A 14,356-nucleotide genomic window follows, 5' to 3' on the forward strand; every position below is an offset into this window, starting at 1 on the left:
CTACTTGTTGGTGTATTAATTCTGAATAACTGAAAAAATGTTTTCTAATGAGAGTTCCTTATATAGCTTCAGGAGGACATCGAATGCAGACATTTAATCCGACCTTGGAGTTTGATTTCAAGGTCATTTCAAGGTTAACTAGATTTTTGATAGAAAATATACATTAACCTTCGCAGTACAACAATTTTAAACTCAAAGATATAGGTAGGTATCCCAATCTGTGGGTAGGAATTGAACGTGTTCAACGGCTCTTTCTAAAGAGTTTCAGAAGATGCAGAGTTTTCCCAGATGGAATTTCAATCGATATCTCCCTATTATCAATTTATTTTTGATTTGTTATTTGTCTTTCCATGAATATTCACTTCTTCAAACAACAACTCTTTCCAAGGAGTTTTTTCAGTGGATCTCCCTGTATATTTTTTTGAAACGAAAAAGTGTCCAACAAATTTGTGAGATTACGCCAATCTGAATATTCCTGCGGAAAAATTTGTCATATTTTGATTTTTTCTCGTAATATTTATTTGATTTTTTCTCGTAATATTTATGTCTACAGATTCAAATCGAATGATTGAATGAGGAAGAAACTTTTTGAGTTCGGGGAAATCGAAACAATTAGCCGTTTCTTTCCATTATTTTTATTGTTTACACGAATCATTCAATTACTTTACATTGCACATGTTTTTAAGCCTATAAAATTTCAGTCTAATCGTTCTTACCTAATTTGACATAAGTAATTCGCTCTATGCATAAACACATCTGAAAACACATGCTTGAAGATAATTGCTATAAGAACAAATTACATTCACAAAACGATATTATTAGTAATAAATAAAATAATCTACATTTTTCTATATACAAGCTCATCAACTGCTATTATTTACACTATTCACAGGTATATAACATTTGTACATTTCTTATAAACAACACTTTGAGATCTTTCACTGTATATGTAGGGAAAAACAATGAGTTTAATAAATAATAATCACTTCAACATTCCAAATTTCTGAGAGCCTAGCTCGCAAAACTACTTCCACACAGCTCGAGAATCAGGCCGCCTAACTCATGGGCATCTCATCTTCATCGCAGGGTATCGTGGAGTGGTTGTAGAGACCTTGAGCCATGAGCTGAAGTGCGAGAGGGTTCTTCTCAGAGGAAGACTTCTTGATTTTCGCCCGTTTATTCTGAAACCAGATTTTAATCTGAGCTTCGTTCAGACCAAGCTCTGCGCTCAGTTGCTGTCTTCTACGCTCGGTGAGGTATCTGTTTTCGTTGAATTCGTGTTTGAGTCTTTGCAGTTGGGCACTGGAAAAGGCGGTCCTTGGACGTTTTTCCTCGTTGGAATTCTTGGCTGCTTTCTTGACTCTGCGTGATCTGGGACCTGCAATAGAAAGGGTTCATCAGTATTGTTTGTAATATAGCAAGCTAAGATTATAAAGTAGAAAGATAGGAAACGAAGCGACTAAAGTGATGTGAGCGCCATCTGTGTTTCAAATGTGTTTTTAAGACTGGTTAAAATTTTAATTCGAGGGACATATTGAAATTTTGCGAGATGTCAGAGTTATATGTCCATTTTGATCAAACAGGTTTTGAATGTTTTGATTGATATCGCCTTTTGTTTTTCAAGCCCGTTCTAGTTGCTGATTATTGAAATTTTTGTCTAATTTCTTGGCGAAAACCTAAGAATATCGTTCGAAAATTATTGTATGGTGAAGAACTGTGGATCGAATAAAACGAATTTCACTACGGAAAATGGGAATGTAAGTATTAAAACTGGTAACATGTGACTCGGTCATTCAGTGATTTTTATTTTCAGTGCTACGAAGTGGATAAAATTTTCATGGCGTAAAGGCCTGCAAACACTACTGATGACTACACCTTGTACAATGAATATTTTACTGCAAGTCGATTGAGAACTGTTTATCTACGTAAATTGTTGTATGCAGGAAGCATCCCTCACATGAATGGCTCATTTAGGGGAAATTATGACTTTTATACGTCCATTCAAAGATTCTCAATTGCCTTCAATATATTCAGAAATGCAAAATTCTTATGGATTTCGATTTGGGAATGGGGTGACTGTCAAATTGTTGTTTGGAAAGTCAAAGTTTTATGAAACCTTCTGTGAGTGTTTTGTTCATTCGTCAATCAATTTGTATATTGTGTCATAAAAAGACTATACCATGAAGAAATCATAAAAAAGCATGAAGAAATTATACTGACGGGCTTGAATACAGGTCTTGTGAGGTTTTTTCAATTGTGGTTTTTAAAATTTTGTAAGTAATATGTAAGTAACGGAAATGTGTATCCTATGACGGTACATTTAATATTGGTTCATATCAATCTGATATAAACTGTACAAATTCAACTCAGTTTATTAATTCAAAACGTTTTCACATAAAAAACACCTTTGACGTACCTATAGCAGATAACCATGTACTCTTGTATCCTAGTCAAAGCTCTATTCGTTGTCCATAATTTCAAATTTTCGTAAATTTTTTATAGTTTGCAAATAAAAATTTATCACATCCAACAGCGTATTTCATTGATACCAATCGATTCCAAACAATGTTCTGATGAAAACTAACATCCTGGTTACACAAAAAAAACATCCTTTTGTTTTGTCGCTCAGGATGTTTGTTTTCTGGTCTCAACAAGGTCAATATTGAAATTCAATACAAGGAATAGAATTCGAATTTCGCGCCCCTCAATTATAAATCAGAAAACTGTTATTAAACAGTTTTTTGTATTGATAATACGTTTTCAGCGCCATCTCATTGTCAAATGTGTTTTCACTTGCCAAAATGTAGTCGGTAATGGAATAATAGCTGAACATGGTAAAGTAAGTAAAGAAAAGTGAGCATTTTTCACCACAGTAACCTCTCAATACTCTCTCAAAACACTAACGAAAAGACGTTAAATTCATCATGCAAAAACAAACAAACCACCCCTTATTTCCCCTCGATGTTCATCACCTAGAGTCTAGACACTTAATCGGAGACGTTGAAGATACGATAATAGTGGAACATGTGTTGGGAGATGCTCAGATTGAGGATATTCATCTTTGGATGTCAACCGCCACTCAACGGAGATGACAAATTAATTGGTGCTAAGTTTAAAACCTCGATGATGCGTTGTTTACGGGCAGAAACGAGTTTTGACGATTGATCGTGGCTCAGAAATAGATGCAGAGGGTAGTGGCTGGAGAAATAATGTGAATTTAATTTCAGAATTTAATCAGAAGTCAATGCGGTTGTCGAGGTCATTACCATTGATATTTGAAACATCGATAAGAACAACTTTCATTCATTACAGACACATCCTTTCATTCTTGAAGGTAATCGAAGAATGAAACAAATCTAAGGAACATAAATTCAAGGATAAAATTTAGAGATATCACCAAATCCTTGATGAGATTACACGAATTCTATTTCGATTGCAAAAATTCTTTGTGACTATTTTTCGAATAAAGAAAATAATTATTCCATAAAGTCTTACGAGATTTCAATCTGGCACTTCTATAGAATCTGGTATATGCAGGCTGTTTTCAAAGGTGAGGCTTTTTTTGACATTCGGTAGAACTCATCAAAATAAATCGTTTAACCAAGAATTTTCTATATAAAATATCCAAGATGGCTGAGATACAACCCCTAGAAGTTCGACAAAATTTCATTGAATTTCAAGTACTGGACTGTGGAAGGTGACACCGGCATCGCAAAAACGAAACAAAACATAAGCATATGCTGGACAATGAATGGTTCAGTACCAAGTTCATCGGCTTAGATGCATCAGGTCACTTTTGAGAGAATCATAATTATTGTTGTATCGTGCAATTTAGGGTGAAAAAAAAAATGTAGAAAATCGAGGCAGTTTCTTGAAAGTGCTTTTGTTAGTTATGTTAAAGAAGTGCTATGGTGTTTATCCATTTCATCCCATTTTTACGAAAATTGTTGGAATTAAAATAATTTTCGCAGGAATTTGGACAAATTTTTATTCGTTATCCTTTTAGTACATCGCCAACGTTTCGAATCGGTTGTGATTCTTTCTCAAGGCTGGAATGTCAAAATAAAACTAGAAACAGATAAAAACGACCTAGAGACGATCTATCACTCACCTCGTATTTCATCGGATTGAATATCGTCAATTTTATTAAAATAATTGTATACGTATCTCGAATTAAATTTCATTCAATCTTCAAGTGGTTCATGTGTTGTTAACACGACATGGGTAAACAGAATCGTCTCACGGTACGTTCCACAAATCGCAATGAGTGACATGGAGATGACATTCAACTCTCCCATAAAACATTAGTTCGTTAAAATATCACATCTCGGGTAAAAAACAATAAGGTAAAAACAACAATGGTAATATACAACTTAAAAACTAAATCAAAACATTTTGTTCTTGGTGGATGCACCTTAGACACATTCAAATGACTTTCACCATAAAATACCAAAATGAACAAACAACACAAACATCGAGGCTCCGAAAGCTCTCAGTTGTATCCATAATTAAGAATCACCATTTTGAGTCACTGAACCCCAGCATTGCCCAATATAAGACTATCATACACCAAACTGAGATGTTGGACGTCTTCCCTATAGTTTACTGTGTTGTTGGACCTTATGTGCACCATTTCACTAATTAGCCGTCTACCGTAGATATTTTTCGTCAATTTTATTAAAATAATTGTATACGTATCTCGAATTAAATTTCATTCAATCTTCAAGTGGTTCATGTGTTGTTAACACGACATGGGTAAACAGAATCGTCTCACGGTACGTTCCACAAATCGCAATGAGTGACATGGAGATGACATTCAACTCTCCCATAAAACATTAGTTCGTTAAAATATCACATCTCGGGTAAAAAACAATAAGGTAAAAACAACAATGGTAATATACAACTTAAAAACTAAATCAAAACATTTTGTTCTTGGTGGATGCACCTTAGACACATTCAAATGACTTTCACCATAACGAATAAAAATTTGTCCAAATTCCTGCGAAAATTATTTTAATGTTTATAATATGGACGTAACCAATAATCGAAAATTGTTGGAATGTTCGAACAAGAAGATTGTGATGCCCATTGTGAGAAAATTCGTGAATAATTCAGACGAATTTTGGTGGTGAGATTTTGAAGTATTATTCTATGTATTTTTTACACTTGTGTCATAATTCTCCTCTATCATTTGATATCGAAATGAGACATTTCATAAAATTGTGTAATGGCCTTAAACGGGTTGCACCGTTCCTTAACGTTGATTGTAAGGCCCTTAAACGTTGTTTAAACTAAACGCAGAAATTTGCTCGATTAATGTTCGATTAAAACGTTGATTGAAGTAATACTTCAAATTCGATTTACAACTGTGTTTTCTATTTGTGTTGATATAAAATTCGAATTGATAATGGATGATTTGGAAGATGAGATATTACTTGATGATGATCTTGATGCACTTGGCAATATCGAATTCGGATTTCCCAGATATTTTCCCCGTAGAAGAAATTATTTCGAAAGAATGGACCTCACTTTTTTCAGAAGATTTCGTTTAACGAAAGAAACCGTGTTATTTTTTTTGCCATATATGGAGAATGATTTGGAATTTAATAATTAGTTATATACAAATATACATATTTCAGGAATGATAGTGTTGACCCAATAAATCAATTGCTAGCTACATTGAGGTTTTATGCTAGTGCTGGTCAGTTAGTTGGTTTCTGTTGATAATTTCATAAATGTAGATGTATCGAACGGATCAAGAATTCTTGCTGCAGTTTCATTAGCAATTGGTAAATTATATTCCGAATTCATTAAATGACCAAAGATGAGGATATAGTGCAAAAGCAACAGTCCTTTCACAAGAAGGCTTCTTTTCCTAGAGTAATAGGATGTGTTGATGCTACCCCTGTTCGCACTTCAAGTTCAAAACACAACACCGAAACTCAAAAAAAATGTTCAAATTTCCCACCTTGACAACAGAAGTTTAGTCACAAAACCTTGACTTCTGTTTCTTTTTAATTTATCTTCTATGATGTGCTTGGCTGAAATTTTGAATTATTTATGCTGTGAGTGGTGTTACCAAACCTATCGATGATTAAAGTAAACAACGATTATGATCCACGGTGCAAACCGTCAACCGCTAAGCAACGTTTAAATATTAAACATCGATTAGTTTAACCATGGTTACCAGCGAAACGGTGCAAACAGGCATGAGTTCCTAAAAAATAATGGGAACAATTCGGCAATCCTAAGTTTCCATTTTCATTACCACGTAAATATCGAACGAGCCAATATCCTAAACGAAACCCATGGTTGAATCAGAAGATAAGTTTTTTCCCACTGCTTTGCGCTAATTCAGCTAACAAACGGTATAGGGTCGTATTAGGATCTATTTCAGTAGGTAATCATTTTCAACTTTGTCATTCTGAGAGTTTTGTATTGGTGATTTTTGGTGAAACGCTTCATTTTAACCAGTTCTATCTTCTGTTGAAAACAAAGCCTCTCCTTCAAATATATCGTGTATGATAAAATTGGGAATAAATTTGGGAAGGAATGGAATTTATTCCAAGACTTTAAGACTGTCACTTGTCTGCGAATATGAGGTTTGAAAGAACGGGTAACCAATGTAGAGGTGTAAATTCGATGGTTCTAGTAACAATCCTCATAGAATCATTGAGCAGGCTATCGTTTTTATTGACGTGAGTCAATTTGTTGATCCCAAAAGGAACAACAGTCTCAGAAGCAGAAAAAACTAAGGCCAAAGCTGTGTGATGGCATCAGCACCCCATGAAGAACCACCAGCAATGAATGTAGCTTAATGATACGAAATTGGTTGAATACCTCACGGACAACTAACCGTAATTACAAAACTAATCATGCCAAATGGCCAGCACATGCCGAAAAATCGTTATCCCCACCAGTCCCGATTCTTCCAGGACCATCCCTGATTTATGGGCGAATTCCCGACACGCAAACATACAAACGGACATTATGCTGCGGATGCAACAAACAAAAATGCATTATTAGCGACATGTTTAAGGGGGACGCCCAACAGTGCTCAGCGCCGTCGATAACGAGCCTCGGGGCCCTCAAATGGCCCCATTTAGGGCCACGTTACCCTTCCTCTAGCCAGGCCCATATTTCAAGGGAGTTAATATTGTCCCTAATGTCCCTGGATCTTCGCTAACTGCGCCACAATTGCTCTAATTAGGGACAAATGTCGACCCGTGTCGTACAGACGGTAATGAATAGAAATGGGAAAGATCTACGAGGTGTTCCCTCGGGTCTTCCTGTCCCGACCGGGATAGGCGAGACCCTATAGCTGTTGGGACTACGCGATGGAGGGTTCTTTGCGTTTTCCATTCGCTAGTATTTTCCAGAAATAAGGAGGACAACCAACGGTCAATTTTTTATTTCAAAAAGGGACACATCTCTCAGATAATAAGCCTAATTCTATGCATAACTTGAAAAAAAATTGTAGGTACTCGTACATTGAAGATAAATGAAGATGTAATTTCAATTTCGTTTCTATGGACAAGACATAAATCCATTAATTATGATACGATCTTTAATTGTTCTTGCATGGCTTCAAAATAACTAATAAAAGTTCGTGCTAAAGTAAACTTGATTTATCTGAGATATATGAGATTGTTAAGGTAGAACAAAAATGGACGAGAAAAGTGTATGAATAATGGTACAATGTATGAGGGTTTGATATGACTCAAAACGGCTACAAATTGACTAACACCACAAAAAACTGACTGAAATAACCCATATCTCAGCTCATAATTAAAAATTCGGAAATACTCAATGGGGAATTCTCCTCGATTTGGGTTATCACTGCATATGCAAGTTTAAACTGAATAATTATGAGTTTCATTCATGATTTTTTCAAATTCACCGCGGTAACTATTCAAAATCATCCTTCAAATATGGGGTTTTAAAATTTAAATCGCTTTGTGCGGAGTTTACGATTTGGCAACAGCGCATACAAGACAATGAAAAGAACAATATACGATCAGCTTGTTTATGAAATAACAGCTGTTGATCTACAGGCGCGTACTTACTGGCGAGCTTCAACTTCAACCGGCCATAAAAATCCCATAAAATTTTACGACCTTCCTCGTTCGTCGCAGACTTCATAGACAGCCATCTTTGCCTATCTCATCAAGATAATGTATTTGTTGTCCTTTATTATCAAGGCATATTTCAGTCGATGTTGCCAGCTTGTGCAATTCTCACAAAACGCTTCAAACTTTAAATACCCATTTTTATTGTTCATTTTTAAGTGCTTAATATAATTTTTTTGGGAAACGGTTGAAAGAGTTATTTCAAAGTGTGACGTTTCAAAGACATTTTATAAAGAATACATCATTTTCGTCAGAAGGAGTATTCCCTATTGTAACAGTAGATTCTTGAGGTCGAAAGAAACACTTTTTTCTTTTAGCATTTTTTCCGAATCGGCTCGGATACAGGCTGTTGAAAAAACATAAAAAAATGTTATTTTTAGTTCTACGTGTGGGGATTATTTACGTATCTCACAAAGAGTTTTATCGAATGAAATGAATTTCGGAATATAGTTTTTCATTTATTTGATTAATCTTTTTCGAACACAAGATATCATCCACCTCTTCCACTTTTCTTATTATAGCTATTACGTACCATAAAATAAGTACCAAAAAATCAAAGAACCCAACTCTTGAAACTAAGTTGAACGCTATCTAATGAATATTTTTACGTTTTTTAAAATAAAAGATTCCTCATATTTTCTCATTTAATGCGCCGTAAGAAAGTAATTTTGTTCTTCAAGGGGTGGCACAGCTCATTATGAAAAGCTTAAAATGGATATCTTTTCATCAAGACGGAATCGGAAAAAATGGTATAGGAAAAAAGTTTTTCTTTCGACCTCAAGAATCTACTGTTTAAATATTTAAGGCATTTTTTTGAAAACAATTAAAAAAAACCTTTTTTGGTAAAACTGATCTGAACAAGAATAATTAGTAGGCCAGATTTCAAATGATCGATAAATATGAATGTAAACATGGATAAACAAGATGGGTCTTCAACTTATACATATATTTTAACAGGAGATTCTTGAGGTCAAAAGAAAAACTTTTTTCATTTCTATATGTAATTTCCAGTTATTATTATTGAAATGTCGAAGTCGAAGGTGTAATTTTTGATTAGGTCATCCCAAGTTCTCATTTTTATTTTATTGTATCAACGATTGTATTGTATTGTATTGTATTAAAATTGATTGGATTTATTATTTCCCATATCTTATTATGTTACATCTTATTTGATGCTGCTTACATGCTATTTGATGTGATCTAATCATTGCTCTTGAAAAATTGCTTGGATTTCACATACGCCTCTACATAGTGTATATTATAAAATTAAATCTTAACGATTTCTACCTAATTCGAATGTTATTTTTTTCTAGAACTAACCTATTCAACCCCCGAAGGTCCTAGCCTAGCCTAATAACCCATTGTTTTCAAAATATCAAAATCTAATCTTATGTCCTTATAATCAACATAAGTCATGTGATCATCAATCCGGTATCATCCTCGACATGTTCAATCGTCATCATTGCAAACGTCGATATCATTCAACTCAACACCCTGTATCAATCATCGGATCGCAGCATTGTTCCCTTTGACAGCTCCGTAGATAATCGACTGGTGCTTCTGTATATTTTAGGGCGGTAGGAAGATCTGATAAGGGACGGATCACTTTTTTGTTTGTCCCTTTTCTTTGTTTCAAGTCTAAATAATGCCACCCGTTCGTAGGTTTCTGATGTTTTAGAGGCGATGCAGGGATTCCTGAATACGAAATCGAGGAACTGGTCTGGTAATTAATGCCGTATGGTGGGTATCATTTTATTTTTTTATTGGGTTGCTGGTTCGAACCACCTAATTGTCGATTCAATGCAATTCAATCTTTCTGCAACTTTCTGCAAGGTTTGATTCATCACAAAATATGACTCGTACAAATATTTTAACAGTAGATTCTTGAGGTCAAAAGAAACACTTTTTTCCCTAACCATTTTCTCCGAATCGGCACGGTTTAAAAGATACAGGCTGTTCAAAAACCATGAAAAATGTTATTTTTAGTTTTCTCTAACAAACGGTTTCATCGAATAAAATGAATTTCGGAATATAAATTTTCATTTATTTGTTGAAATTTTTAGTTTTCAATTTTATCTCACAAACGGTTTTATCGAATGAAATGAACTTCGGAATATAGTTTTTCATTGAATTTATAAATCTTTTTCGAACAAAGGATATCACCCACGCCTTCCAGTTCTCTCATTATGACCATTACGTACCATAAAAATAACAAAAATTCAAAGAACCCAACTCTTCAAACTAAATTGGACACTATCTAATGAATATTTGAACATTTTTTAAAAGAAAATATTCCTCTTATTTTCTCGTTTAATGAGCAGTTTTTGAGTACCTAATTTGATATTCAAAAATTTAAAAGTGGGTATCTGTGAAATTTGATAAATTGGGTACTGAATACAACTCTGTTTAAAAGATCCTCAGATGTGTAGTGTCACAGATTTAGATAGATATTCTGAAGGTAATTTTGTTTTTCCAGGGGTGGCACACTTCATTATGAAAACTTCAAGTGGCTATATATCTATATCTATAAATATTATAGGGAAAAAGTGTTTCTTTTGACCTCAATAATATACTGTTAAAATATTTGTACGAGTCAAAGACTCACCCTGTATAATATTAAAAAAGAGTAAAGGAATTTTAATATTTTCAAACCAATTCGACTGTAACTAAATTCATAATAGATAATGGTGTTCAACTGGTAGCAAATATTTCCAACACACTTTTGACAAAAAATTCAATTTGATATTCAGTAAAAACAAGACTTATAAATGTCTATATATACAGGGTGAGTCAATGTCATATATATGAAAAGAAGATTCCTGAGGTTAAAAGAAACAGTTTTTTCTCTCGTTATTTACCATTTTCCTAGCATTTTTTCCAATTTAACGCGGTTGAAAAGATACATATTGATGAAAATCCATAAAAAAATTCAATCCTCATTTAAAGTTCACAAACGATTTCACTTAAGGAAATGATTTTCGGAATAAGTATAGTTTTTCATTGATTAGATAAAAAATAGCTGTGTAAGATTGTACACCCAATTGGGTACCTTGGCTGCATGGAACTTTATGAAAGAACCATAGAATCACCTTAAAACATAACACATTAGGTACCGAGGGTTATGTTTGAATCATGTGACTTTCAAACGAAATTAAATGAACAGATCAATACCCAGAGATAATATGAGTGGTGGCAAACTGGATTAGTTACTGTTATGGAAATAGGAAAGAGATCAGGCTGATGGAAACTATAAAAAAAGGTTATTTTTAGTTCTATTTCACAAACAGTTTTATCGAATGAAATAAATTTGAGAAAATAGATTTTTATTTATTTGATGAATCTCTTTAGCGCACAAGCCTTCCAGTTTTCTCATTATGACTATTTATTTATTTTATTTAATTTTCTCGAACACTAGATATTATCCACATCTTCCAGTTTTCTCATTTTGATCATTACATACCAAAAAATACAAAAAATTCAAAGAACCCAACTCTTGGAAATAAGTTGGATGCTATCTAATGAATATGTGAACGTTCTGTAAAATAAAAGTATTCGTCATATTTTCTCGTATAATGCGCCGTTTTCGAGTGATTTGATGTTCAAAAATTCAAAACTATCAGTTAAATTTGAAAAATTGAGTAATTTGGCACAACTCTGTTTAAAAGATCCACAGATCTGTAGTTTCACAAATCTAGCTAGTTATTCTGAAGGTAATTTTGTTTTTCCAGGTGTGGCACAGCTCATCATGAAAACTTAAAAGGGATTTATCTTTTTATCAGGGCCGAATCGAAGAAAATGATATAAGAAAAAAGGGTTCCTTTTTGGCCCCAAGATTCTACTGTTGAATCATTCGTATGAGTCAAAGACTCACCCTGTATATCTACATCTACATCTACATCTACATCTAAAAAATGTGAAAAAAAATCGCAAGAAAACGTAATATAGTAAATATAGTAGGTAAATCGTAGGAAATCTGAAGAGAGAACAAATTCACCTGAAATTTTTCCGTTGAATACCTATTCCGAAAATTATCGATCTACCGAAGGTCTAAATATTGCATGAGATGAGAGTTGAGAAATTTCTGGGATTTTCAACGAGAACTATACAAGAGTAAGGTATTTTACATGGGACAATTACCCAGTGGTGTTGGTCATCACGTTATACACGCCAAAATCAGAAAATGAACAATTTTTAAGTCTCATACTTCGAAGAAAAAAATTAGTCCATTCACGACAAAATAATTGTTTCATGCATAGAAATAAAATGATCGAACTAACATCTCTTACCTGAGCTCGGTCTGTCCGAATATCTCGTACAATAAACCCAAGCCGGCCACACTGTAGGAACGGAATTTTCTTCTTTCTTCTCGCCCTCGACTGCCAGGCCCAGAGCTGGTTTCACGGGTTCAACAGTCCTTTTAGCACTTCCGATTTGCGAAACAGTCTGGCACAAACTGCCCAGAGGGGCAGCCTTCGGAACTTCTTCACTCGATTTGGTTTCGTACGGTTTGAAACTTATCCTGCCATGAGACCTCGTTTTTTGCACAGCGTTCCTGCCAAAATCGGGCTGCAAGATGTTGAAGATGGAATACTTGAGGGTCTGTATGGTTGGCTCGTTATTGCTTGGAGGCGGTGATCTGGTCCCGGAAGAGGTGATGCTGCAGCTTGGTGAGGGAGAGTTCCTGTAGGATATAGGCGAGTCGTTGTCGCTTCTAGCACCGTTATCCTTGGGACTGGGAAGAGCGAAGGATGTAATTCTTATGAAATTTTTCTCCTCAGTCTTAGCACAGAAAGACGTGGGGGAATTCGAGCTGGATGTTGTGTACATTTCCCTATCTTGCGTCTGAGGGATGGTCAGGCAAGTGTAAGGTTGGGTCCTGGAGGATTCAGGAGAATTCGGGTAGTTCATCCTTGAACTATCGCTGCCTGGACTTGTAGCAGTGTTGGGGCTGAACCTATCTTCGAACGCCATCTCCAATTTGCACGAGTTCACAGAACAGGTTGAGTACTCACTGGACCACTTCGACAAATGCTCACTTGTAAAAGTATCCTGTCAAACTGAGTGAGATTTCAAAATAGTCATCTTTATTACTCCACTCTAAACATGACCCCGCCCACAAGTCATGCGCTCATCTCTCTTACGACGTCAATACCCTCCGCCGTCCTTCTCTAATCCACACAACCCAATTTCTCCGTCCTCCTTCTAATACGCACAATAACCACGCGTGGTCCTTCGAAATACACCGTCTCGGATGCCCACCAAATTTCTTTGAACCTTCTCTTCAAACCCGTACAAACCCGATCAGACTCAGGTATACAATGCCCCGAGATGCCTATTCCGGCATCCCGGACCCTCTTCCCTCAGTAAATATTGATTAATCTCTTCATATACCTCTCTCTGTCTCTCTCGTCGTTTTTGAGCAGTGTCTCAAACATTTCACTCAATCCAGCGTGTAATGGTCGGGTGGGCGTGGTCAAGATTCCAACTTTCTGGTTGTTGGTTGGGTGGGGAGGCGAAACGTCAGAATTGAGATGTAAGAATGTTTGTTTGTGAGGCAGTGGGTGGAGTCTGCAAGTTGGAGCTTGTAATAGTATATGATGCACAAGTGGCATGAATTAATAAGTGGTTGGGTTAGATAATAGTTTTATCAATCTGTGCTCGGGCTAATTGACATATTTCATGCGGTTCACCATATTGAATCGTAGATGGTGTGGTGTCAATCAGGACTTGGCTGGGTCTGATGGTTGTGAATTTTTTCAGGACGGAGTATAATTTGTTTTCGGTGGCCTTGACCGCAACAGAGCTCTACTTGAGTTTCAACTGGACACAGATTTTTTTATTATAGGCCGACATTTGACTAATTCCATAAAAAGTGTGGTGCGTTCAAAAAAATTAGTCGTCAAGTAGGCTTTGGAATTTTGAAGGTTGATATTCTGTCTTTCCAGTTCTCTTTCGGACTGCTTATCTCGTGAGTCAGGAATCAGTCAATGAGTCAGTCACTACAACAACGAATGTGGCGAAGGTTTTTCTATATACCTAAATATAAGAAATAATTGAACTAGCTTATTTGCCATCGTCAGGACAACTACATGGAGAACGTTCTATCGAAGAAGAGCAGATACTGGTTATGGTTTCGGTCTCATTTGACCTCATCAGAGCTACACAGCTCCTTAGAGATAGAAAATTTTTGAAATTGATGGATCCTACTTAAATAATGGCAGTCGCTT

At 35.4% G+C, this 14,356-nt stretch overlaps 1 protein-coding gene across 2 annotated transcripts; it reads right to left on the reverse strand.

Moving 5' to 3' along the window:
* Nucleotides 1-858: 858 nt before the first annotated feature.
* Nucleotides 859-13,420, reverse strand: LOC123307340 (homeobox protein engrailed-2a-like). Of its 2 annotated transcripts, none has more exons than XM_044889602.1 (2): nt 12,416-13,420; nt 859-1,378 (listed from the first exon to the last, which is right to left on the reverse strand). In XM_044889602.1, exons 1-2 carry the CDS (start codon nt 13,098-13,100, stop codon nt 1,056-1,058), a joined length of 1,008 nt encoding a protein of 335 aa, XP_044745537.1. In that variant the 5' UTR covers nt 13,101-13,420; the 3' UTR covers nt 859-1,055. The 2 variants fall into 2 exon arrangements, with proteins under 2 accessions (XP_044745537.1, XP_044745536.1); XM_044889601.1 differs by having other exon boundaries at nt 12,407-13,420.
* Between the last annotated feature and the right edge of the window lie 936 nt (nt 13,421-14,356).

The sequence above is a fragment of the Coccinella septempunctata genome, chromosome 2, assembly GCF_907165205.1.
Source record: "Coccinella septempunctata chromosome 2, icCocSept1.1, whole genome shotgun sequence".
Lineage (NCBI taxonomy): Eukaryota > Metazoa > Arthropoda > Insecta > Coleoptera > Coccinellidae > Coccinella > Coccinella septempunctata.